This window comes from Megascapheus bottae, unplaced genomic scaffold (genome assembly GCF_031878675.1).
Source record: "Megascapheus bottae isolate mThoBot1 unplaced genomic scaffold, mThoBot2.hap1 HAP1_SCAFFOLD_40, whole genome shotgun sequence".
Taxonomy (NCBI): Eukaryota; Metazoa; Chordata; class Mammalia; order Rodentia; family Geomyidae; genus Megascapheus; species Megascapheus bottae.
The window spans coordinates 4,159,782-4,186,141 of record NW_028327715.1 but is presented as its reverse complement, the minus strand read 5'-3'; the positions used below and the strand labels follow the sequence as shown (position 1 = coordinate 4,186,141).

The 26,360-nt window shown below is 46.1% G+C and overlaps 1 protein-coding gene across 1 annotated transcript; it reads left to right on the top strand.

Moving 5' to 3' along the window:
• The first annotated feature begins 4,557 nt into the window (after window positions 1-4,557).
• Window positions 4,558-10,114, top strand: LOC150039375 (ral guanine nucleotide dissociation stimulator-like). Its single transcript, XM_090327846.1, has 7 exons — window positions 4,558-5,040; window positions 5,323-5,444; window positions 5,642-5,737; window positions 6,041-6,245; window positions 6,349-6,579; window positions 7,593-7,707; window positions 9,703-10,114. The coding sequence occupies exons 2-7, from the start codon at window positions 5,335-5,337 to the stop codon at window positions 9,861-9,863; spliced, it is 918 nt and encodes a 305-aa protein (XP_090183972.1). The 5' UTR covers window positions 4,558-5,040; window positions 5,323-5,334; the 3' UTR covers window positions 9,864-10,114.
• Window positions 10,115-26,360: the final 16,246 nt, after the last annotated feature.

Genomic DNA, 26,360 nt, shown 5'->3' with positions numbered 1-26,360 from the left:
CAAGAGCCCAGCCAGACACAGCCTGATGGTGTGGAAACTGGGTGGGAAGGCAGAGGAAAGAGGCGGGATGAATGTGGGCCATCAGAGGGTGGAGAAGGCTCTAATATAGGCCTTGTGCCAGGAAGAAGAAACACGCTGGAACATAGAGACTGTGCAGAGAAGTTGAAAATGAGGATGGGTAGAGGGATCCAGGTTGGGAAGTCAAAGGGAAGAGGGTCTTTATTCTCTTCTCAAAGACTCAGGACAAATCCTCCATGGAGAGGGCCTTGTCTTCTCCTGCAGGTCTAGCATTAGCCCAGTGTTTGTCTAAGAGGGCAGCATTGAGCTCCAAGCTCTGGTGTGCAGCCTAATTGCAGGAACATTACCAGGGTTAGACCAACACCCAAAGTCAGCCTTGACTCTACTGTACCACGAGATGGGAGCAGCAGCATCAGGTGTGGGTGGCAGCCATGTCTTCCCGGGACTCTGAGGCTGTCACCTGCAGTACCAGCCTCCTTTGCTCTGCTGACTGGGAGCCAGTTTGAAACTTGGCCTCATGGTAGACTCCCAAGGGACCCTGGAATCCATATCCTGGGAACCACCAACCTGGCCCCTGGTCCACAGCTTGGGTGGGATCCCTTAATTTATGGAGAATCGAAATAGGACCCGGCATGCTTTCCTCACAGGATCTTCCTGTCCTTCTTCAGGGAGCACAGGGGAGGGACTGAACAAGGAGAAGAATGAGGTCTTAGATTTCCCTCCCCTGTTGGTGGCTGAGCAGCTCACCAGGATGGACTCGGTGAGGCCCTGGGCAGCACGGGGTGGACCGGGCTTCCTTCTCTGCATGGCTGCCTTCTCATCCTTCTCCTTCCCCTAGAGCCCAAGCTTTCATCCAGCCTGAGCTTCACCTTGGCTCAAGCTTCCTAGCAACACTCTTTAAATGCAGACACTAAAGTGTATATGACACCTCTGTGTCCCAGGAGCTATGCGTGGAGAGGTGCAGCCAGAATCGCAGCTCCTCGGCACTTGGCAGGGACCACATGAGCTCAAGCAATTATGAGGATTCTGGTGTGTGTGCCAGAGCCTAGTGCAGAAAACAGAAAGTGCTACAGAAGCAGCATCTGTGGATATGAACCAAAGGACAGAAATGGGGGGACTTGGGGAGGGCAGAAATTTGGCCTAGGCCAAGGAGGAAGAGTCACATTGCACAGCAGACCCTGACATGAGGTAGGGACACTCCAGGGTTGCGAAACGGCATGACATCCCTACAAACCCATGCCTAAGCCTCAGAGACCCCTACACAGCCAGAGTTCTCAGCCCAACTACGGGACCCTATCTGGGGCTGGGCACTGTGCTGTGTGCCAGGCAATGAGACACTCCTTCCTTTGGCAGGAGCTGTTCCTGAAGGTGGTGCCCCACCACTGCCTGCATTCTGCCATTTCCCAGAAGGACAGACATGACATGGAGAACTTGGCCCCCACCATCCGGGCCACCTTCACACAGTTTGACCAGGTGTCCTCCTGCGTGCTCACCACCTGCGTAGGGGACCACAGCATGCAGCCCTGCTCCAGGGCTAGGGTGCTAGAGCATTGGATCTCGGTGGCCATGGTAAGACACAACTGCTGCCTAGAGACTCTCCCTTCAGGGTCTTATATTCTGAGGTGTTCCAATGTGCTCAGAGCCCTGTGTGGACTTCAGGGCCTCCTGCCCAAGGCCATCTTGTCTGGACTCCCACATACCACACATGCAATGGTGCTCACTCCTTCCTCACACTCAGGACTCAGGGGCAACTTCACCCAGGCCTGGTCAGCCCTCTCTCCCCTCTGAAGCCCTGTAAGCAGCTCCCCAGAATCCTTGTACTGACCCTGGCTTAGCCCAGCCAGCAAGGCATCAGGTGGCAGCAGTAGCATGCAAGGCTCACACACCCTTCCCATGCAGGAATGCAGAGTCCTCAGGAACTTCTCCTCCCTCCATGCCATCCTCTCTGCTCTGCACAGCAGCGCCATCCAGCGCCTGGACAGCACATGGCAAGAGGTCTCCAGGTGGGTCCTTCTCTCCACAGAAGCTGTGCACACACAGGGACTAGCCAGCTTCACCACCAGCCCCAGAGCCAAGCCTGTATGACCTGGGCTGCTAGCCAGGAAAACAGGGACAGTGCCTGCATTATGCCTGTTCATGCACCGGCAAATGTTCAGTGCAATGTCTCACTGAAGCTGGACAGAGACCCAGAGGAGCTGTCCAGCATTTCTGTGGTAATTCTACATTTCTGTCCAAAGGAAATCCAAGCACAGTTGTCTAATACAACTGGGCTGGACTCCACTGGGACATGAAGAAGAAATTGCTTCCAGCTCCTGGGTCCTTGGGAACTTCATACAATCATTTGAAAACCTCCTGTTCAGGCAACTTGCAGGCCTGGCTCTAAAAGAAAACCAAGCCTGTCTCCCTTCTCTCTCACTTTCCCATTTGTCACTTCTCTCTGTCCCTTCTACAGAGACAGCATGCAGATTTATGAGAAACTCTCAGAGATCGTTTCTCCTTCATGCTCTTACTTCTGGACCAAAGTGCTACTCTTTCAGGTAGAAAGGGGTCAGAAAGAACAGGGCTAAGAAGGCAAAAGTGGGATCCAGTTCCAAAAAGAAATGCTTTCCCATTTTTTTTTCTCTCCATTCTGGATCTTGAACTCAGGGCATGGCTGTTGTCCACCGTTTTTAATACTCAGTGGTATTCATTTTCAGTACCAAGCCCACTCCACGTTTGGAGTTGATTGTAATTCACAGACTCAGTGACTGTGGATTGAACTGGGATCCCCCGATCTCAGGCTCCTGAGTACCTGGTATGTAAGTCAGCTGCACTGCTCCGGAGTGTGTTGCTCTGCCATGGGATATTTCAGAGCTGTCCTTAGAGCCAACCAGACATAGCACACACTTGGTTTGGATCTTAACATTCAGAGTCAGGATGTCTACCTGAAGGAACTGGGTCTCTCTGTTCTCCCTAGAGCAGATGCTGCTCACCGCCATACAAACACAGAGAAGGACTAGACAGGAGAACTGACTGTGGCTGGGGGTTTTCTTGACAAGGGAGGCCAGGCACTGCTCAATCAGCCCTGAAATCTCAGCTGTACATGACTGCGAGCCCTAACCTTGAGACTCAACCATGAAACCCCCCAAGTGAACTAGTCGCTCCGATAGAGACACCCACACAAATCAAGAAAGGAAAAGATGTATCTACCTCTACATTCAAACATACTGAGCTCCTTCACACACAACTCCAGAAGCCTCAGTGGGAAGGGCTACAGACTGGACTCCTCAATGCCTTGACCCGCTTGTCCACTACAGTATATCTGGGGAACTCCCCACCCAGATGCATAGAGAAAGATTTCTGCCAGGACACAGACACATAGGGAAGAGCTTTGTGGGACAGAAGCTTTCTCATGATTCAGAGCCCCTCCCCTAGGTGAGGAAATCCAGAATTTTTTTTGTTAGCAAGTTAGCTGAAAGTCCATAACCCTCTCCCTCCTGGACTATTCTACCCTCCGGCCCATGACAATTATGGGAGCACTCACTGACTGCACCCTGCTCACAGAGTTAGAGTGTCTCTTCTATGATTGCCTACAGTGAAGTGGACAGGCCACCATCCCTTCCTATTCCTCGGTCCCCTCCTGTCACCTATGAAGACTGAGGAATTTGGATGATTGATGAGACAATGAGGAGAAAGAAATTTCCAGGAGTCCAGAGAAGGCATAGGCACAGAGACTCAGGGCAGCACCAACATTGGGAGAAACCAGTGGATCCCATAGCGCTCAGAGGAACATCATTTATTTGCAGAGTTTGCAGATGAGGAAGCAGGCAGAGAGAGGCCAGTTCAGTGCATGGCATCCCTCAGATCTGCTGAGGCAGAGAATTAACCAGAACAAAGCAGCAGGTGGCACTAGCTTTGGCACCATCCATGCTCACGTCAGGGACAAAGGTTGAGTGGACACATGTCTCAGGAGTTCTGCTCTCCATTGTGACAGGAGCCTGGTGACTTTGCCCCCAAGGAGAAGAAGGCCAAGAGAGGCCAGAGGCAGGCTGAGGACATGGTGAGTGACTGTGTCCTGAAAGCACCAAGAGTGCCTGTAAGAGAAGAGAAGAGAGGTCTGCTTGCTCATCTTACCTCTTGTTCCCCTGCCTGAAATAACTCCATACACATGGGATTTGATTCTTATAATCCCTTGTCCTGAGTGGCTGCCAGAGACAAAGGAGGAGGAGAAGCCAGAGCATGGCAAAGCCTGTGTGGCAGGTGGCCTTCAGAGGCTCCTTAACTTGGGGAGGTGTCAATGCCACCCTTATACTGTTTATTATCCCAAGTGCAGAGAAGGGGCTCTAACAGATTAGGCAGAACAGGTGACTCTGATAAGAAAGGCCCTGTGAAGATGGAGGCTGTCTGGGGAGGCCTGCAATGGGGTCCTAGGCCATGGCACATCAACCCATCCAATTCCACAGGTTCACATCAAGGGCACCGTGCCCTACCTGAAAACTTTCCTGGGAGACTTCCGAATGATTGACACGGCCTTTAGGGACTTCCTGGATGTGAGTAGTCTGGGCATCACTGAGCTGCTGGGGTTGGGACAGAAAGTCTCCTGCTGTGTGCTGAGTTATGGCACAGTGAAGAGTTTCTTAAGATAACACTGCATCCATCTTAAGAAGGGATATCCAGAGCTGCTGGGATAGGGAGCTAGGGCACATAGCACAACTGGGACTCAAGTTCCTCTGGGCACAGTGGGCAGTTGGGATCAATGGAAAACAAAGGACAGGCCAAGCAAGCACCAGTGAGTCCGGCTCAGCTGAGCCCTCAGTCACCCTATGTCCTCAAAAGGTTTGGACAAGATGATCCCAGAACCTCTTTGGAGATGTGTCCAGGTCCCATCTAGGACTTGGTTCACAGGCACATGTAGATGCCCTCTGTCCCATGGAAGAGGACCAGCCCCTGACAGGGAGGACTGAAGGGAGGAAGGGTGGGGTTCTCCTCACATTGTTCTCTGCCTTCTAGGAGGGAGTCATCCATGTAGAGAAATTGAGAAAGGTGAGTTTCAGGTGCCCTCCTGGCTGGATGGGGACCAGCAGCAGAGTCAGCTTCAGTCACCATGACCGGTAGGGAAATTTGGTTCAGAGTGCAGATCTTTCCTGACGACAGGGTGGGGATGTGAAGTGGGAGAGGAGAGCTTCCTGTGAATGAGTGTGGACACAGTTGTGAGAGCCACAGCACCCTGATGCACTGAGGCTTCCCAGAGCAAAGCCTGGTGAATGCTCTTCCCCTGGGCATCACAGCACAGCCCTCCACTCACCTCATGCTCTCCCTAGCCAGGAATATGCAATCATGGAGCAACTGAAGCAGCTACAGGCAAGCTGCAGCTATGAACACATCACCCCAGACGAGAAGTTTCTAGGCTGGTTCAGAGACCTGGAGCGGCTCAGCGAGGAGGCCAGGTGAGCTGGGAGGCACTAGGACAGGGAGAGTCGCCTGTCACTGGGATGTGGTGCCATCCTGAGTGTCACATGTCTGGACTTGAGGACTTACACTTTGTAGGGGCAGTGACCAGGTGGGTGGCAGGCTCAGAATTGAAGCAGAATCTGGGAGGTCCCAAGCTTCAATTTGGTCAGCTCACCTCACACCCCTTGCCTAGCTATGACCTGTCATGTGCACTGGAGCCTCCGGGACAGAATGACACTGCAAGCCCTCCGACCAAGAAGCGCTTCAGCATCTGGAAGGCCTGGAAGCAGTAAGGACCTGGCCACTGATGGGCAAGAACCAGGGAAGATGATGGGATGGGTGTGGGAATGAGACAGGCTGTGGATGAGACATTTCCATTGAGAAGTCAGGTCTGGCACTCAGTTCTCTGGGGTGTCTGCCCCTCTGCTTACACTGAGTTCTGTCTCTGTGATTCATCCATCACATAAGGGAATGGGAAAATGTTAACTGACCCAGATCATGGAGTGGAGATTCGGGTCCCCAGTGTTTGAGGTCTAGGGTCTTGTGTGTGTCCTGAGAGAAGTTCCTTCAGTAAGCTGACCCCTCTCTAAAGCCACCAGACCCAGAGTGCTGCACCTAGTACCAGTGGCAGCTCCCAGTTGAAGTGGATGGAGCAGGACAAGGCTGGCCCTGAGATGAGCAGCACAAACACCACTGCAGTGCAGTCAGACAGCAATGTGCAGTCAGCTCCCTCCTCCAGCTCCTACCCAGAGCTCATCACGAGCATCTCACAAACATCCTCAGGAGACCCGAAAAAGGTGACTTCCTGTCTTGCCCATAGTCCTCTTTCCACTGCCTGAGAGGAAAGCCCTAGACCTGGTTGGAAACCTGGACTTCTCCTGATGTTGCTGTCATCCACAGGTCCAGGGATCCTCCTCCCGGTCCACTGGGATGACCAGCTTGGCCTCTGCCAGCCAATCCTCACCCACAGACACCAGCACAATGGACACCAATTCAGCCAACACTCACAGCGGCACCTCAGGGCAGAGTAGTGACAGCTCATCCGTGCTTCCCCATCTCAGGCTGGGAGACTCGTGTGTCATCAGGGTGGTGCTGCCTGTGGAAAACAGACGTCTATGCAGAAGCATTGAGGTGAGTTGGGCGGCTGCATTTCCTTCTGCTCTTCTGACCTAAAAAAGAGGGAGGGAAAATTATGCCCAGTCTCCAGGCAAGAATAGATCCTCAGGCAGGGTCAGTGAGGAGTCCCGAGAGGAAGCATGCGGACAAAGATTGGGGAAATCCTAGGCTCTGGAGGGCATAGTTTAGATACTTCACTTTCCCCAGGAAACAACCTAAAGGCTGGTGTTTGATCACAAGATTAGTAGTGAATGAACACGATTGCCAGTTGAGACTGTTTACTGTCTCACAGACAATCCTCGCACATTACTTAGTAGGCTCTTCTGACAATCACATCTGGGTTGGAGGATAGCGAGACATAGGGATCCTATGTTCTGGGAGGATGAGGAATGTCTAAGGCAGGGTGCTGCAGATGATGGAGCTAAAAGATCTGCTCACAAGTAAACTCCTCACAGGAGAGAGAGATGTCTGCTCTTCTAGCTACTCAACTGGGCAGATGACATTCAGAGCCCCTCCTTCCTCATGCTGGGTCTGGTGTCTGCATCTGGTTCAGTCCTCTCACCAACAGGAAGGAGAATGGGTGTCATGAGCAGTCATCTGGGGAGGCAACGACTTCCTCTCTCCTGGACTCTCAGTGTTAGGGGAGTTGATCAAGGCTCCACGGGGTGTCGTTCATCACTGCATCCTCCAACTCACCCCAGACCTGGCTAGGAGCAGGCACTGGGCACTTGGCTGGCTCCTCCCTTGCCTGGGGTTTCTGGAGTTTATTGTGTATTCCACTAAATCTCAGGGGCCCAAAATTTGAAAGCAGATCCAGGAAGAGCTGGTAAACTCTACTAAGAATACTAAATAACCAACTTCAATGCATGGACTCCTCTTCAGGAAGGAAGGGTTAAAACACACCCATGACACCCCATGGCATTTCTCATGTTTAACACTGAGATGGTTCCACCGAAGTCCTGGATACTGACTTCAGGGAGGGACCCCTGGGACCCAGTCCTCAAGGCCTGTTTCCTGATCCAACCCAGGTGACCAACCAGGAGAAGACCCGAGATGTCATCGTGAAAGCTATGAAGAAATTCCAGGTGCGTGGATACAAGCCAGAAGACTTAGAGCTGGTGCAGATCATCACACAGGATCAAAGTGAGTCCTAAAACAATAGCTAGGACAGGCAAATAAGTAAGTTGGCAGGGGCCCAGGAGTTTGGACCGGTGGTAGAGAGCCGTCTAGAATGCAAGAACACCAGAGTTCGATTCCTTGGAAATATATGCATAGGCAAAACAAAAAAAAAAAAAGAAAAAAAGCCAGAAGTGGTGCTGTTAGAACTCTAGCCTTCAGAAAGCCCCAAGGCAGTACTCAGGCCCTGACTTCAGCCCCTAGGTCTAGCAAAAAAAAGAAGTTTGGCAGGAGAGAGTGTCCTCACCCACCAACCCCTCCATCACGGTATGGCAGCATAAGGGCAGCCTTAGACACCAGGCCCAAGCCAGCCCTGGTTGCTGCAGAGCTATTGCCCTCATGGACATGCTTGTTCTTGCCCTGTCTGAGGAGGAAGTAGCCAGTGCAGAGACCATCCGTGAGGACTGGAGACAATACAGCTCATAGGACAGAATGGCTGGCTTGCTCACCAGAACGGACTTTGTCATTCTCCAATGTAAACACATGGCTTCAGAAAATACCTGACACTTGATTGTCACTCAGTTGTAACGTGTGTGCCGAGAATTCCTGAGACCCTTGCATTGTTCCCACACCATTAAAACTGTGCCTCCAAACATTACTCACCCTATATCATGGACTAATGCAAGCCCTGAAAGAGCTATTGAGAACTCATGGGCAACTTCCCAATATTCTCTACCTATGTGTTTTTCTTCCAAATGAGTTAGAAGCCAGGTGCCTAGGACTCAGCCTACAAACCCAGTTCATTAGGAGGCTCACCTGAGGCTCTAGGTTGGAGGTCAGCCTGGGTTAGAAGTCTCTGATTCTCTTTCTTCTATCAACCACAGTAAAAGCAGGAAAAATCATATGGCGCCAGTGGCACAACACTTATCTTGAACAAACAGGTCAGGGGGAGAACCGAGTCACTGAGTTAGATAAGTGAGCCAAAAGTTGACTTACTCATAAAAGATATAAGTTGAAAAGGTAGACAAAAGTTTAGGTAGATGAGACAGACAGAGAGACAGGGATAGGGACAGAGACTGAAGTAGCCAAAGAGACAGGGACAGGCTGGGAATTTGGCTTAGTGGTGGAGTCCTTGTCTAGCATGCACTAAGACCTGGGTTTGATTCCTCAGTACCACATATACATAGAAAAAAGCCAGAAATGGTGCTGAGGCTCAAGTGATACAGCTCTAGCCTTGAGAAAGCCCAAGGACAGTGGTCAGGCCCTGAGTTCAAGGGCCCGGACCGGCAAGAAAAAAAGAGACAGAGACAGACTCACAGATGGTAAGATGAGTCAGACTCATGAAAGACTCATGGAACTCAAATGATAATGAGCCACAGTGGTGTTGCTGTCTTGTCTTTGCAATGAGGTGCAGAATCTGTCCAGTTCTTTGTGAGGTTGACCAGCACTGATTACAGATTACAAGTTCCATGCAGGATGTGTTCTGAATTCCTTCCTACCTCTGGGACCATTCCCACTATGCTGGCAGCATGGGGTTTTCCCTCTCACAGCATAGGGTTTTCCTCTCACAAAGAGTGCAGGATACAGGAGATTGGGGAGAAATTGAAGGCCAAAGGCAGGACTTACAGTCTACTTGGGGCACATGGTCTTAGAGGACCCTGGAACTCACTGCAAGAAGCCTGAATTAGGCCTTGCTTTTTGTGGTCCTGAGGGTCCATGTTTGTAGGACAATCTTAGGAGAGCTGGTTTGCACACTGCAAAGCCTGTTGTGTCTGTGATGCTGATAAGGCAGCAGCGAGGTCAGAAAGGGATTGGCTTGTGCCTCCTTCACCCTGACCTGGCAGGACCTGAAGTCCAAAGTTGTCCTCTGAGAAAGGAGTTTTCAGCAGTTCTTTCCCATGCAGGAATCAGAGATTGGAGGCATTTGGGGTCCTAACCCACAGTTGATCTCTAAGTGCATGGGAATGGCAGTGGTCTCAGCCCCAGGTTGGACAGCTAAGGTTTGTGTCCCTCTTCCACCAGAGCTGAGGATTCCTGATGATGCCAACGTTTTCTATGCCTTGAAGACTATGGACGTCTACCATGTGGTGCTGCGGAAGTACACCTTCCCCCAGAGGACACCTGCCAAGCAGAGATCCAGCTTCAGCCTCTTCCACAGGAAGAGGAGGGGAAGCAAGGCTTAAGGAGAGCTCCACGTGCGCATGTCTCCCTGGATCCTACTGACCATGATGACTTGAGTGGCCCTGGCCACCCTGCACCTTCTTTTACTCCAGCCCAGGATACCCAGACTCCACCTACAAAACCACCCTGCTGTGCCCAGGCTACTTGCATTAGCCAAACTCCCCCTTCCCTCCTTGGACTCCCTGAGTGCCTCGGGCACCCTGTGCCATCACAGGACAACTGTACCCACCACACTATCACCTGACATTTTGGACTCTATTTACAGGTCATCACCACTTGTGCACTTGGCTCTTCCACTCCCCAAATCATAGTTCTGTTCTTCAAAGATTCACCAAAGGACAATTCGCGACCCTCAGCCTTTCTAATCTTTGTTAGGGTACACCAAAATCCAAGCCTCTGCCATGAGGCTTGATTGAGACTCACCAAGTGATGGAAACCACACACTGCAGAGCTGTGGTGTGGAGGAAAATGCCTCAGAACTCATTCTTACATACACATGCAGACTCATTGGCCCATTATTCACGTCAAGGTCATGCAAACACCATTTCACAGAGCAGTACCACAGACATTGGAGACCACTGAAGATTGGAATTTCAAGAAGCACGGGCCCTTGCTCTGTATATGATTTATTTACAATGAATATTTGTGTACATGCCAGAAAATAAAAATACTAATGGGACTGGAGGGGTTTTTTAGAAAGTTAACTTAGATTTGAATGTTCACATTTAATTACAGTTCTTGTTCTCTGCTCTGGTTCTTGTGCTTTTTTTCTTTTATCTCTATGTTACAGAGACAGTCTTCCATCTGACAGGATGGAAGATATTTATAAGAAAATTTAAATACACATCAGACTGTTTAACCAATTTACCATCTATTACTTTGGGGTTTGTTCTGAAAAACACCAGCTCCTGCTCAGTATTTAACTCAGGCAGATGGACTCTGAACAAAGGCTTATCCAATTTCCCTGAAACAGATGCAAATCATCAGTCATATTAGTTTTCCTTGATACAAAATGTGACAAGCTACTGCCTTCATTTCTCTTGTCGGGGGGGCAGGCCTGGGCACTGTCCTTGGGCTTTCTCAAGGCTAGAGCTCTACCACTTGACTCACAGCACCACTTCCACCTTCTTTCTATGTATGTGGTACTGAGGAATCGAACCCTGTTCTTCGTGCATGCTTAGGCAAGCATTCTACCACTAGACCAAACTCCTATCCCTGCCTTCAGTTTTATCCATGGAGAAATAGATTCAGATGTAAGAACTGGACTAAAAGTAGGTCCTTCCAAGAATCACTAATGGGAAGGAAATGAAGAAAATGAGAGAGAGAGAGAGAGAGAGAGAGAGAGAGAGAGAGAGAGAGAGAGAGAGAGAGAAGTCAGAGAGACAGAGAGAGAGAGACAGAGAGAGAGAGACAGAGAGAGAGAGACAGACAGACACAGAGACACAGAGACAGAGACAGACAGACAGAGAAAGAGAGACAAAGAATTATTCTGGGATATATCTCAGAGTTGACCCATTAGAGGAGTAAGGAAGCTGGGATATTTTATGCACTAGCTCATATTCATTATTGTTTAAGGGCTGTCATGGAGCTTTAATGCCTAAGGGACTTTCAGATTGCCCCTTACATAGGCTGAGTATGCTACTATACGTAAAAAAAAAATGTCCACAGGCAAAGAGTGACAGTAATTTGCAGAAAGAAGCCACCTGTGCATAGGGAAATGACATGATGAAGACATGTGGAGGGATGGCAACCATGTTGGTTCACAAATAACTCAATTAGAGCATTCCTGTAAGAGGGTGCAAAAGCAGTGACTCTCCATGCAAGGGTCATGTGTGGAGTGAGGCACTAGTTACTCAGTTAAGTTAAAATCAGCTGAATTGAGGCATTATAATGACTGTATTGCTAGCTACCTGGGAGGTGGACTTTGGGAGAATGGTAGCTTGCAGCTATTCTGAGTATGTAGGTTTATGAGACCTCTTCTTTAATACATACCTGACTGTGGAGACTTCTGCCTATCATCTTAGCACACGAGGCTAAGATGGAGAGGTTTGTGATTCCAGGACACTCTAGGCACATGGTAAGCAGGTTAGGCCCATGGACCCTTTGCTCTCTGGAATACCTGTTCAACTCTGCTAGCCTGGAGTTAGCTGGAGATGACATGTATAATGAGTGCTTATGGCTTTGCTCCAATAACAATGTATTTGCAACAATAATAATAAAACAAGGTTGTGGGTAGATTTGGTCTGTAGGCCATTATTTTTCACTGCTGATCTAGATAGCAGTTTTCTAAGTAGAAGTCCACTCAACACTTCTTTCTTTTCCTTAGTTAAAAACAATTCTTACTTTTATCTGGGTCACTGTATAACTAGATACAGCTAAACTCTGATCAATGAAGTGGGAATATTTAGTGACAAATTCTGGAAAAAGATTTAAGAGAGAACAGGCAGGATAGATAAGGCCTTTGCCATCTTCCTATCTGGCTGCCTGTAACTCTGATCTGATGGTCGTGATGACGAGGGTGATCACCAATAGGAACGGTAATTAAGAACCCCAAGGGAGGCCACCCCTCTCGTGGCCCTTTCATTCCCTGCAATATGCTCCTCATCTACCCTGAGACAAGCTGGCCAACAGACATCCCAACTGGAGCAAAAGGAAACAAAAAAAAGAAAGGGAAGGCAAGCAATTTCCTTCCAAGGACTTGTCGCAGAGGTTGTGAACGTTTCGATGACATTCTGTTGGAGGAAACGTAGTCACCTGGTCACATCTAGCTTCAGGAGAGGCTGAAATATTGGCACGGGCTGGGAAGCCAGGTGCCATCTAGTTTTAATGCTAGAATGAAGAATTAATGATGCTTTAAAAAAAAGAATTAGGGATGTTTAAATTTTATTTCCACACAAGGGACACACACACACACACACACACACACACACACACACACACACACACATCAGGTCAAATCTGATATGCAATGAAGACAGCTCTGTCTACTACCATTTTACAACATAGCTGTGCAAACAATTTTAAAGATCCATGCTTGCTCCACGAAAGAGTGTCTCAGTCAAACTACGTGTGTGTCCATTCTAAAAGGTCCCTGCCCCTGCTATGCAGCTTTTCTGTCATTAGATAGAGAAAACCAGAGCCTATGGATAGTAATAAACTGGATGTTTAGAAATGGAGAAAATAGAAAACCTACTCTGAAGTGTAGCTGTGACCTAATATTTGAGCTCCAACTAATATGAATATAAATTGATCAAATGTCAAAGGAAATATGAGAACCCTTGGGTGCCTGAAAGTTTGGTTTAAAAAAATCCTCTCATCTGTCTTTATTATTCCCTTTGACCAACATGTCAATGACACCTTCGTAGAGGATATAGGATAAACAGAGCCAAACATGCATGAACTGGGAAAAATGAAGACATGAGAAAAGCCACTTAGAGCATTTAATAGACAATACAATGTAAGGCAGGCACCAGAGCCTCACACATGTAATCCTTGCTAAGCAGGAAGCTGTGATATGAGGACTGCAGTTCGAAGCCAGCCAAGGATAAGGAAAGCCTATGAGACTCAGTTCCATGCCTTCTGCCCCCAACACCATTTTTTCTATTCTCCTGGCATCTCCCTGACTTCGTGGAAATGGCTTACTCTTGTTTGTGCTCATTCATGCCCTGTCTCGGCTTTATAATTTGACTGGCTGCCATTTCCCCAGAGGGCATCCAGAAACTGGCTGGCCTTTGGCATCTGTTCAGCTGAAATTCAGCTGAGAACTTTCCAGATGCAGCATTACCACTATCCTCTCTAGAAAGCTGTCATTTGGTGCTGGCAACATCTCAGGTCAGCTGTCCCGTGCCCTGCTTCTCAGCCGTTCCACTTTACTGGAGAACCACAAATAGTAAAATGAAGCCAGGAATCACTTCATCCCTTGCAGAACAGGTATTGGTCACCAGTGGCCTCTGATCAGGATCTCAGATGCTCCAAGCATTGAATTGCAAGGACCCAGTGTAGTCTAACCCTTAACGGGAGGGCAGAGAGAGGACACTGTGCTGCAAGCCAGCAGAAGGCAGAGCCAGGTGCAGAAATCCCGGGAGCTTCAGTACTTACTTACAGGTACTTGTTTACCTTACTGCAATGCAATGAATCCTCTAGATGAGGTAGGTGGCCTACTGCTCAGTTTTCCTCTAGCTTCATTAGCCTTTACAACCCCATTCTCCTGTTCCATGAGAGATGACAAATCAATGTTTTTAACTGAAACTCTAAATGTCCAGTATATATAAATACACTGAAGTCAAGAATGTGGTGTAACTAAATTTGTATTTCTGCTGAGAAATGTGATCCACCTTCCTTTACCTCTGATAGCCCTGTTTTCTGGTGACCTCTCAACTTCAAACCAGGGTGCAATTCCCTGCAGCCTCTGAAAGCTTCCTGTTCCATAACTCATTCTCACCTGGAGAAGAGGGCTGAGGAGCTCATTTCTAATGTGGATAATAACAGGTCTTAATCCAGGCACACTGGTGGCTCATGCCTGGAATTCTACCTCCTCAGGAGTCTGAGATCTGAGAAGCAGGATTCAAAGTCAGTCTAGATAGAAAAGTTCATGAGATTCTTAGCTCCAATTAAAAACCCAGGAGAACCATGCCATGAGAAAGGGTATCAATATTTGTGAAGTAATGTACCTTCTATCTGGTGAATATAATGTAACCCTTCTATTAATTACAATAAAAATATTTGAAAAAAAATGAAAACAGGAGAAGAGGACTGCCTTAGTTGTTAGGACCCTAGCCTTTGATTGAAAAAAAAAAACTAAGGAAAACTGTTCTGACCCTGAGTAAGCCCCAAGATTCCCACATACACACACCCCAAAATAGTAATAATTCCTTATATATCATCATTAAAACGACGCTTCCAACAACTGCAAGTCATCCAGTGATGGACATTCTCATGAGACAAGAAAGGACCCACCACCACTTAGTTTACCACACTGCTAAGGGTCACCAAGAAACACATTTGTACCCCCTCTCTGAAGGCCTGAGACTGGAAAGACCATTAGCATTCACCAGTGACTAATGTGAGGAACACACACACATACACACAGATTTAATTCTGGCCTCTTTAATAATGGTGGAAGAGCTGCTCTGCCAGCTCTGTAACTACAGGGATTTTCCAGGAAGAACCAGATAATAGAGTTCACCCACAGAGCTCACAAAGCTATCCTGGCTGCACAGCTTTGCAACTGAAAATGCTACAATCTCATCCCCAGGGTCTCCAATTTCCTGCTCCTCCCACGCTAGTCTTCCACCCACCACCACACACACACCAAACCATCTCACACTCCACAGGTTCCAGTCTCAGTAAATAGGCTTGAACTCTCAAAGGGAATTCAAGATGGGCAGGTACAGGAAATTTGAGTCATGTTGGAGTGATACCCTTTTGTTAACATGGCTACCTGTATCAAGTCAGTGGCAGAGCATTCAGAATACCCTTGATTTGGTCTGCAGAGGCCAGCAATATTATTGCACAAGGGTCAACCCTCAACTACATGGAAATCTTTATGAACTGTTTCTAAGAAAAAGGTGAGCTGAATGACAGGGATGTTCTGATGCACCTCTCTTTCATGGTACTATGTATTGTAGGTCATTAGGGGAAAGTGTTTCCTTCATTCATTCATAAAGTGTGAGCAAGGAATGACATCATCCCATCTGTAAGGAAATGGAAATACTTGGAAAAAAATCATATTAAGTGAAGTAAGCCAGACCCAAAGAAAAATAAGCTCCATGGTTTCCCTCAGTTGTAACAATTAGATAGGCCAAAGACTTAAAGAGAGTCTTCTCTGAAGAAGAAACAAAAATGGCCTAGAAACACAGGAAGAAATGCTCGACATCTCTGATCATAAAAGAAATGCAAATCAAAACATCTCTAAGATGCCACCTCACTCCAGTTAGAATGGCCAGGATCAAGAAAACTAATAACAACAGATGCTGGAGGGAATATGGCCAGGAGGGATCACTACTACACTGTTGGTGGGAGTGGAAAGCAGTATGGCAGTTCCTCAAAAGACTAAATAACCCATAACCCAGCAATCCCACTACTTCGCATTTACCCAACCATCCAGAAACAAGGGCATACTAAATCCAATAGCCCAATGATGTTCATTGCAGCAGTATTTACCGTAGCAAAGATATGGAACCAACCCAGATATCCCTCAGTTGATGAGTGGCTCAACAAGATGTGGTATTTATACACAATGGAATTCTATGCTGCTGTCAGAAAGAACGACATCACCCCATTTGTAAGGAAATGGAAAGACGCCAGTGGCACAACACTTATCTTGAACAAACAGGTCAGGGGGAGAACCGAGTCACTGAGTTAGATAAGTGAGCCAAAAGTTGACTTACTCATAAAAGATATAAGTTGAAAAGCTAGCCAAAAGTTTAGGTAGATGAGACAGAGACAGAGAGACAGGGATAGGGACAGAGACTGAAGTAGCAAAAGAGACAGGGACAGGCTGGGAATTTGGCTTAGTGGTAGAGTCCTTGCCTAGCATGCACTAAGACCCGGGTTTGATTCCTCAGTACCACATATACATAGAAAAAAGCCAGAAATGGTGGTGAGGCTTAAGTGATAGAGCTCTAGCCTTGAGAAAGCCCAAGGACAGTGGTCAGGCCCTGAGTTCAAGGACCCGGACCGGCAAGAAAAAAGAGACAGAAACAGACTCACAGATGGTAAGATGAGTCAGACTCATGAAAGACTCATGTATACCTGGAACACAAATGGTAATGAGCCACAGTGGTGTTGCTGTCTTGTCTTTGCAATGAGGTGCAGAATCTGTCCAGTTCTTTGTGGAGTTGATCAGCATTGATGACAGATTACAAGTTCCATGCAGGATGTGTTCTGAATTCCTTCCTACCTCTGGGACCATTCCCACTATGCTGGCAGCATGGGGTTTTCCTCTCACAGCAGGGGGTTTTCCTCTCACAAAGAGTGCAAGACAGAGGAAACTGGGGAGAAATTATAGGCCAAAGGCAGGACTTACAGTCTACTTGGGGCACATGGTCTTAGAGGACCCTGGAACTGACTGCAAGAAGCCTGAATTAGGCCTTGCTTTTTGTGGTCCTGAGGGTCCATGTTTGTAGGACAATCTTAGGAGAGCTGGTTTGCACATTGCAAAGCCTGTTGTGTCTGTGATGCTGATAAGGCAGCAGTGAGGTCAGAACGGGATTACCTTGTGCCTCCTTCACCCTGACCTGGCAGGACCTGAAGTCCAAAGTTGTCCTCTGAGAAAGGAGTTTTCAGCAGTTCTTTCCCATGCAGGAATCAGAGATTGGAGGCATTTGGGGTCCTAACCCACAGTTGATCTCTAAGTGCATGGGAATGGTAGTGGTCTCAGCCCCAGGTTGGACAGCTAAGGTTTGTGTCCCTTTTCCACCAGAGCTGAGGATTCCTGATGATGCCAACGTTTTCTATGCCTTGAAGACTATGGACGTCTACCATGTGGTGCTGCGGAAGTACACCTTCCCCCGGAGGACACCTGCCAAGCAGAGATCCAGCTTCAGCCTCTTCCACAGGAAGAGGAGGGGAAGCAAGGCTTAAGAAGAGCTCCATGTGCGCATGCCTCCCTGGGTCCTACTGACCATGATGACTTGAGTGGCCCTGGCCACCCTGCACCTTCTTTTACTCTAGCCCAGGATACCCAGACTCCACCTACAAAACCACCCTGCTGTGCCCAGGCTACTTGCATTAGCCAAACTTCCCTTCCCTCCTTGGACTCCCTGAGTGCCTCGGGCACCCTGTGCCATCACAGGACAACTGTACCCACCACACTATCACCTGACATTTTGGACTCTACTACAGGTCACCACCACTTGTGCACTTGGCTCTTCCACTCCCCAAATCGTAGTTCTGTTCTTCAAAGATTCACCAAAGGACAATTCCCCACCCTCGGCCTTTCTAATCTTTGTTAGGCTACACCAAAATCCAAGCCTCTGCCATGAGGCTTGATTGAGACTCACCAAGTGATGGAAACCACACACTGCAGAGCTGTGGTGTGGAGGAAAATGCCTCAGAACTCATTCTACGCATGCAGACTCATTGGCCCATTATTCACGTCAAGGTCATGCAAACACCATTTCACAGAGCAGTACCACAGACATTGGAGACCACTGAAGATTGGAATTTCAGGAAGCATGGGCCCTTGCTCTGTATATGATTTATTTACAATGAATATTTGTGTATATGCCAGAAAGTAAAATACTAATGGGACTGGAGGGGTTTTTTAGAAAGATAAGTTAGATTTGAATGTTCACATTTAATTAAAGTTCTTGTTCTTCTCTGCTCTGGTTCTTGTGCTTTTTTTCTTTTATCTCTATGTTACAGAGACAGTCTTCCATCTGACAGGATGGAAGATATTTATAACAAAATTTAAATACACATCAGACTGCTTCACCAATTTACCATCTATTACTTTGGGGTTTGTTCTGAAAAACACCAGCTCCTGCTCAGTATTTAACTCAGGCAGATGGACTCTGAACAAAGGCTTATCCAATTTCCCTGAAACAGATGCAAATCATCAGTCATATCAGTTTTCCTTGATACAAAATGTGACAAGCTACTGCCTTCATTTCTCTTGTCAGGGGGGGCAGGCCTGGGCACTGTCCTTGGGCTTTCTCAAGGCTAGAGCTCTACCACTTGACTCACAGCACCACTTCCACCTTCTTTCTATGTATGTGGTACTGAGGAATCGAACCCTGTTCTTCATGCATGCTTAGGCAAGCACTCTACCACTAGACCAAACTCCTATCCCTGCCTTCAGTTTTATCCATGGAGAAATAGATTCAGATGTAAGAACTGGACTAAAAGTAGGTCCTTCCAAGAATCACTAATGGGAAGGAAATGAAGAAAAAGAGAGAGAGAGAGAGAGAGAGAGAGAGAGAGAGAGACAGAGAGAGACAGAGACAGAGACAGAGACAGAGAGAAATAGACAGAGATAGAGAGACAGAGACAGAGAGAAAGAGAATTATTCTGGGACATATCTCAGAGTTGATCCATTAGAGGAGTAAGGAAGCTCGGATATTTTATGTAATAGCTCATATTCATTGTTTAAGGGCTGACATGAATGCCTAAGGGACTTCCAGATTGCCCCTTACGTAGGCCGAGCATGCTACTATAGGTAAAAAAATGTCCACAGGCAAAGAGTGACAGTAATTGGCAGAAAGAAGTCACCTGTCCATAGGGAAATGATATGAAGAAGACATGTGGAGGGATGGCAACCGTGTTGGTTCACAAATAACTCAATTAGAGCATTCCTGTAAGAGGGTGCAAAAGCAGTGACTCTCCATGCAAGGGTCATGTGTGGAGTGAGGCACTAGTTACTCAGTTAAGTTAAAATCAGCTGAATTGAGGCATTATAATGACTGTATTGCTAGCTACCTGGGAGGTGGACTTTGGGAGAATGGTAGCTTGCAGCTATTCTGAGTATGTAGGTTTATGAGACCTCTTCTTTAATACATAGCTTACTATGGAGACTTCTGCCTAACATCTTAGCACACGAGGCTAAGATGGAGAGGTTTGTGATTCCAGGACACTCTAGGCACATGGTAAGCAGGTTAGGCCCATGGACCCTTTGCTCTCTGGAATACTTGTTCAACTCTGCTAGCCTGGAGTTAGCTGGAGATGACATGTATAATGAGTGCTTATGGCTTTGCTCCAATAACAATGTATTTGCAACAATAATAATAAAACAAGGTTGTGGGTAGATTTGGTCTGTAGGCCATTATTTTTCACTGCTGATCTAGATAGCAGTTTTCTAAGTAGAAGTCCACTCAACACTTCTTTCTTTTCCTTAGTTAAAAACAATTCTTACTTTTATCTGGGTCACTGTATAACTAGATACAGCTAAACTCTGATCAATGAAGTGGGAATATTTAGTGACAAATTCTGGAAAAAGATTTAAGAGAGAACAGGCAGGATAGATAAGGCCTTTGCCATCTTCCTATCTGGCTGCCTGTAACTCTGATCTGATGGTCGTGATGACGAGGGTGATCACCAATAAGAACGACAATTAAGAACCCAAATGGAGGCCACCCTCCTCATCTACCCTGAGAAAGCTGGCCAACAGATATCCCACTGCAGCCAAAAGGATGTAAAAAAAAAAAAGAAAGGGAAGGCAAGAAATTTCTTTCCAAGGACTTGTCGCAGAGGTTGGGAACCTTTTGATCACATTCTGTTGGAGGAAACGTAGTCACCTGGTCACATCTAGCTTCAGGAGAGGCTGAAATATTGGCACGGGCTGGGAAGCCATGTGCCCAACTAGTTCTAATGCTAGAATGAAGAACTATTGATGCTTTGAAAAAAAGAATTACAGATTTTTAAATTTTATTTGCACACAAGGGACACACACACCTATACAAACGCACACTCACACACACACACACACACACACATCAGGTCTTGTATTAGGTCAAATCTGCTATGCAATAAAGATAGCTCTTTCTACTACCATTTTACAACATAGCTCTGCAAACAATTTTGAAGATCCATGCATTATCCACGAAAGTGTATCTTAGTCAAACTACATTTGTGTCCATTCTACAAGGTCCCTGCCCAGCTATGCAGCTCTTCTGTCATTAGATAGAGAAAAGCATAAACTGGATATTTAGAAATGGAGAAAACAGAAAGCCTACTCTTAAGTCTAGCTGTGACTTAATATTTGAGCTCCAACTAATATGAATATAAATTGATCAAATATCAAAGGAAATATGAGAAGCCTTGGGTGCCTGGAAGATTGGTTTAAAAAAATCCTATCTTCTTGAGACCAGAATTTGGGCTAGTGGTAGAGTGCTTTCCTAGCATGCACAAAGACCCAGGTTTGATTCATCAGTCCCACATTCATAGAGAAAAGCCTGAAGTGGTGCTGTCGCTCAAGTGGTAGAGCTTTGACTTTGAGAAAGACCAAGGACAGTGCTCATGCCCTGAGCTGAACCTCAGGACTGACAAAAAAAAATCCTCTCGTGGCCCTTTCATTCCCTGCAATATGCTCCTCATCTACCCTGAGACAAACTGGCCAACAGATATCCCAACTGGAGCTAAAAGGAAGCAAAAAAAAGAAAGGGAAGGCAAGCAATTTCCTTCCAAGGACTTGTCGCAGACGTGAACGTGTCGATGACATTCTGTTGGAGGAAACGTAGTCACCTGGTCACATCTAGCTGGGCTGGGAAGCCATATGCCCAACGAGTTCTAATGCTAGAATGAAGAATTAATGATGCTTTAAAAAAAGAATTAGGGATGTGTAAATTTTATTTCCACACAAGGGACACACACACACACACACACACACACACACATACACACATACATCAGGTCAAATCTGATATGCAATGAAAAAAGCTCTGTTTACTACCATTTTACAACATAGCTGTGCAAACAATTTTAAAGATCCATGCTTGCTCCACGAAAGAGTATCTTAGTCAAAATACATGTGTGTCCATTCTAAAAGGTCCCTGACCTGCTATGCAGCTCTTCTGTATTAGATAGAGAAAAACAGTCTATGGATAGTAATAAACTGGATGTTTAGAAATGGAGAAAATAGAAAACCTACTCTTAAGTATAGCTGTGACCTAATATTTGAGCTCCAACTAATATGAATATAAATTGATCAAATGTCAAAGGAAATATGAGAACCCTTGGGTGCCTGAAAGTTTGGTTTAAAAGAACCCTATCGTCTGTCTTTATTACTCCCTTTACCAACATATCAATGACACTTTATTAGAGGATATGGGATAAACAGAGCCAAACATACATGAACTGGGAAAAATAAAGACATGAGAAAAGCCACTTAGAGCATTTAATAGACAATACAACATAAGGCAGGCACCAGTGGCTCACACCTGTAATCCTTGCTAAGAAGGAAGCTGTGATATGAGGACTGCAGTTCGAAGCCAGCCAAGGATAAGGAAAGCCTATGAGACTCATTTCCATGCCTTCTGCCCACAACACCATTTTTTCTATTCTCCTGGCATCCCCCTGATGTCGTGGAAATGGCTTACTCTTGTTTGTGCTCATTCATGCCCTGTCTCGTCTTCATAATTTTACTGGCTACCCTTTCCCCAGAGGACATCCAGCAACTGGCTGGCCTTTGGCATCTGTTCAGCTGAAATTCAGCTGAGAACTTTCCAGATGCAGCATTACCACTATCCTCTCTAGAAAGCTGTCATTTGGTGCTGGCAACACCTCAGGTCAGCTGTCCCGTGGACTGCTTCTCAGCTGTTCCACTTTATTGGAGACCCAGAAACAGTAAAATGAAGCCAGGAATCACTTCATCCCTTGCAGAACAGGTATTGGTCACCAGTGGCATCTAATCAGGATCTCAGGTTCTCCAAGCATGGAATTGCAAGGACACAGTGTAGTCTAACCCTTAACGGGAGGGCAATGAGAGGACACTGTGCTGCAAGCCAGCAGAAGGTAGAGCCAGGTGCAAAAATCCCGGGAGCTTCAGTACTTACTTACAGGTACTTGTTTACCTTACTGCAATGCAATGAATCCTCTAGATGAGGTAGGTGGCCTACTGCTCAGTTTTCCTCTAGCTTCATTAGCCTTTACAACCCCATTCTCCTGTTCCATGAGAGATGACAAATCAATGTTTTTAACTGAAACTCTAAATGTCCAGTATATATAAATACACTGAAGTCAAGAATGTGGTGTAACTAAATTTGTATTTCTGCTGAGAAATGTTATCTACCTTCCTTTACCTCTGATAGCCCTGTTTTCTGGTGACCTCTCAACCTCAAACCAGGGTAAAATTCCCTGCAGCCTCTGAAAGCTTCCTGTTCCATAACTCATTCTCACCTGGAGAAGAGGGCTGAGGGGCTCATTTCTAATGTGGTTAATAACAAGCCTTAATCCAGGCACACTGGTGGTTCATGCCTGTAATTCTACCTCCTCAGGAGTCTGAGATCTGAGAAGCAGGATTGAAAGTCAGTCTGGACAGAAAAGATCATGAGAATCTTAGCTCCAATTAAAAACCCAGGAGAACCATGCCATGAGAAAGGGTATCAATATTTGTGAAGTAATGTACCTTCTATCTGGTGAATATAATGTAACCCTTCTATTAATTACAATAAAAGTATTTGAAAAAAAAACCAGGAGAAGAGGACTGCCTTAGTTGGTAGGACACTAGCCTTTGGGTGAAAAAAAAAAACTAAGGAAAACTGTTCTGACCCTGAGTAAGCCCCAAGATTGCCACATACACACATCCCAAAGTAGTAAAAATTCGTTATATATCATCATTAAAATGATACTTCCAACAACTGCAAGTCATCCAGTGATGGACATTCTCATGAGACAAGAAAGGACCCACCACCACTTAGTTTACCACACTGCTAAGGGTCACCAAGAAACACATTTGTACCCCCTCTCTGAAGGCCTGAGACTGGAAAGACCATTAGCATTCACCAGTGACTAATGTGAGGAACACACACACATACACACAGATTTAATTCTGGCCTCTTTAATAATGGTGGAAGAGCTGCTCTGCCAGCTCTGTAACTACAGGGATTTTCCAGGAAGAACCAGATAATAGAGTTCACCCACAGAGCTCACAAAGCTATCCTGGCTGCACAGCTTTGCAACTGAAAATGCTACAATCTCATCCCCAGGGTCTCCAATTTCCTGCTCCTCCCACGCTAGTCTTCCACCCACCACCACTCACATACCATACCATCTCACACTCCACAGGGTCCAGTCTCAGTAAATAGGCTTGAACTCTCAAAGGGAATTCAAGATGGGCAGGTACAGGAAATTTGAGTCATGTTGGAGTGATACCCTTTTGTTAACATGGCTACCTGTATCAAGTCAGTGGCAGAGCATTCAGAATACCCTTGATTTGGTCTGCAGAGGCCAGCAATATTATTGCACAAGGGTCAACCCTCAACTACATGGAAATCTTTATGAACTGTTTCTAAGAAAAAGGTGAGCTGAATGACAGGGATGTTCTGATGCACCTCTCTTTCATGGTACTATGTATTGTAGGTCATTAGGGGAAAGTGTTTCCTTCATTCATTCATAAAGTGTGAGCAAGGAATGACATCATCCCATCTGTAAGGAAATGGAAATACTTGGAAAAAAATCATATTAAGTGAAGTAAGCCAGACCCAAAGAAAAATAAGCTCCATGGTTTCCCTCAGTTGTAACAATTAGATAGGCCAAAGACTTAAAGAGAGTCTTCTCTGAAGAAGAAACAAAAATGGCCTAGAGACACAGGAAGAAATGCTCGACATCTCTGATCATAAAAGAAATGCAAATCAAAACATCTCTAAGATGCCACCTCACTCCAGTTAGAATGGCCAGAATCAAGAAAACTAATAACAACAGATGCTGGAGGGGATATGGCCAGGAGGGATCACTACTACACTGTTGGGGGGAGTGGAAAGCAGTATGGCAGTTCCTCAAAAGACTAAACATAGAGCTCCCCTATAACCCAGCAATCCCACTACTTCGCATTTACCCAACCATCCAGAAACAAGGGCATACTAAATCCAATAGCCCAATGATGTTCATTGCAGCAGTATTTACCGTAGCAAAGATATCCCTCAGTTGATGAGTGGCTCAACAAGATGTGGTATTTATATACAATGGAATTCTATGCTGCTGTCAGAAAGAACGACATCACCCCATTTGTAAGGAAATGGAAAGACTTAGAAAAAATCCTATTAAGTGAAGTAAGCCACACACCAAGGAACATAGGCCCAATAGTCTCCCTCATTTGTCATAATCAGTAGGAACCTTGGGCTCTCCTAGCAGAGATTTAAAATAGACCAAAATGTAGAGACATTAGGCCAAGTCTATATTGGAGCAAAGGATTGTATAACATTGGCATTACTCCTGATGAAACATAACGCGACTGGCACATGACATTGTGCCTGGGCCCAGGACCACAGTGCACATATGACACAACAGGGCAAATAAGCCACACTCTGCAGTCTCTGGAGACATGGGTGCCAGTGGGAGGTGTGTGTCACTGATTCTCACAGTGTACCCCTCTGTAGGGAATGTTGGTTGTGGGGGAGACTGGGCCTGTGTAGGGACATAAGAAGTATCTGTCATTTTCTTTTAATTTTACTGTGAACTTAAAACTACTCCAAAGTATTAAATTATGAGCTGGGCACCAATGGCTCCTGCCTCTCATCCTAAACTACTCAGGAGCCTGAGATCTGAGGATTCAAGGTCAAAGCCAGCCCACACAGAAAAGTCCATAAAACTCTTATCTCCTCTTAACCAGCAAAAACCCAGAAGTGAAGCTGTGGATCAAGTGGTAGCAGGCCCACCTGTGGGACCAAGTGAGTGGCCCTGGCTGGGACAGGCAGGTAGGAGGAGGCTGGGTAGCCTTGCATTGGGTGGGTGAGGTGCGCCGCCTACTGGATGGTAATGGAATAAGATACTATGGAACTAGCACTGGAGAAATAAACACCTTTATGCATCTCAGCTTATCTGTATCATTATTGTGCTCCCTACACAGCCTTAAGAGTTCAAGCTCCACTACCAGCATACGCATGCATATGCACACACGCGCACACACACACACACACGTGAGATATCCCTCTGTACATGATCTTAATAATAACAATTAAAAAAATGTTTAAAACCCAAATGAAAGCTCTAGCCCTGAGTTTAAGCCCTAGTACCAGAATGAAGTAGTAAGATAATCAAGCTCTTTGAATAAACTCAAACCATCTTTGTGGCCTGACAGTAGGCCCAAACTTCTTAAGCAACACAAAAATAACAACCATTAAAAAGAGAAGGAATGGGGGTGGGGGGAGTGAAATGGGGACCAAGACATGACAAAGGGTATCCATGTCTGTGAAGTAATGCACCTTCTATCTGGTGAATATAATGTAACCCTTCTATTAATTGTAATAAAAATATGAAAAAAGAAAGAAAAAGACAACAATCATTCATTATATGGCTTTTGTTTCAATACCCTGGAGGTCCTTTCAATTAGCTTCACATTATATGGCCTTATGTATCAAGATTTTGCTCTATTGCAGATCTCTGCTAGGAGAGCCCAAGGTTTCTACTGATTATGACGAATGAGGGAAACCATTGAGCCTAAGTTCCTTTGAGTCTAGCTTACTTCACTTAATATGATTTTTTCTAAGTCTTTCCATCTGCATTTCTGAAACTCTAACACCATACAGTCATTTGCTTCCTTCTGAAACATATCCCTTGAAGGAAGATGTATATCTTCCTTGCGCTGATATACACTTTCATAAAATTTAAGTAATGACAACTTATTTTTCGCAGAATTTCCAACAATCAATGCAAATGTCAAATGTAAGGCTGGATTTATTGGTCTAAAAGCATTCTGCTCTAGAAAACTAAAAGTGGACCAAAGTAAAAAAAAAAAATTACTCCCGTGATGCCAAAATGCCGTGTTGATATATTGACCAGTTTTCTGAAAAACAGGGTATTTGACAACACAACAGTATTTATTTTATTTTTCACTTACATTTAAA

Excerpts from the sequence above, each read along its gene's own strand:
- LOC150039375 (XM_090327846.1), top strand. The coding sequence starts at position 5,335 with ATGGAGCAACTGAAGCAGCTACAGGCAAGCTGCAGCTATGAACACATC. Across the intron at positions 5,445-5,641 it reads CGGCTCAGCGAGGAGGCCAG|CTATGACCTGTCATGTGCAC; the intron begins GTGAGCTGGGAG and ends CCCCTTGCCTAG. Across the intron at positions 6,580-7,592 it reads GTCTATGCAGAAGCATTGAG|GTGACCAACCAGGAGAAGAC; the intron begins GTGAGTTGGGCG and ends GATCCAACCCAG.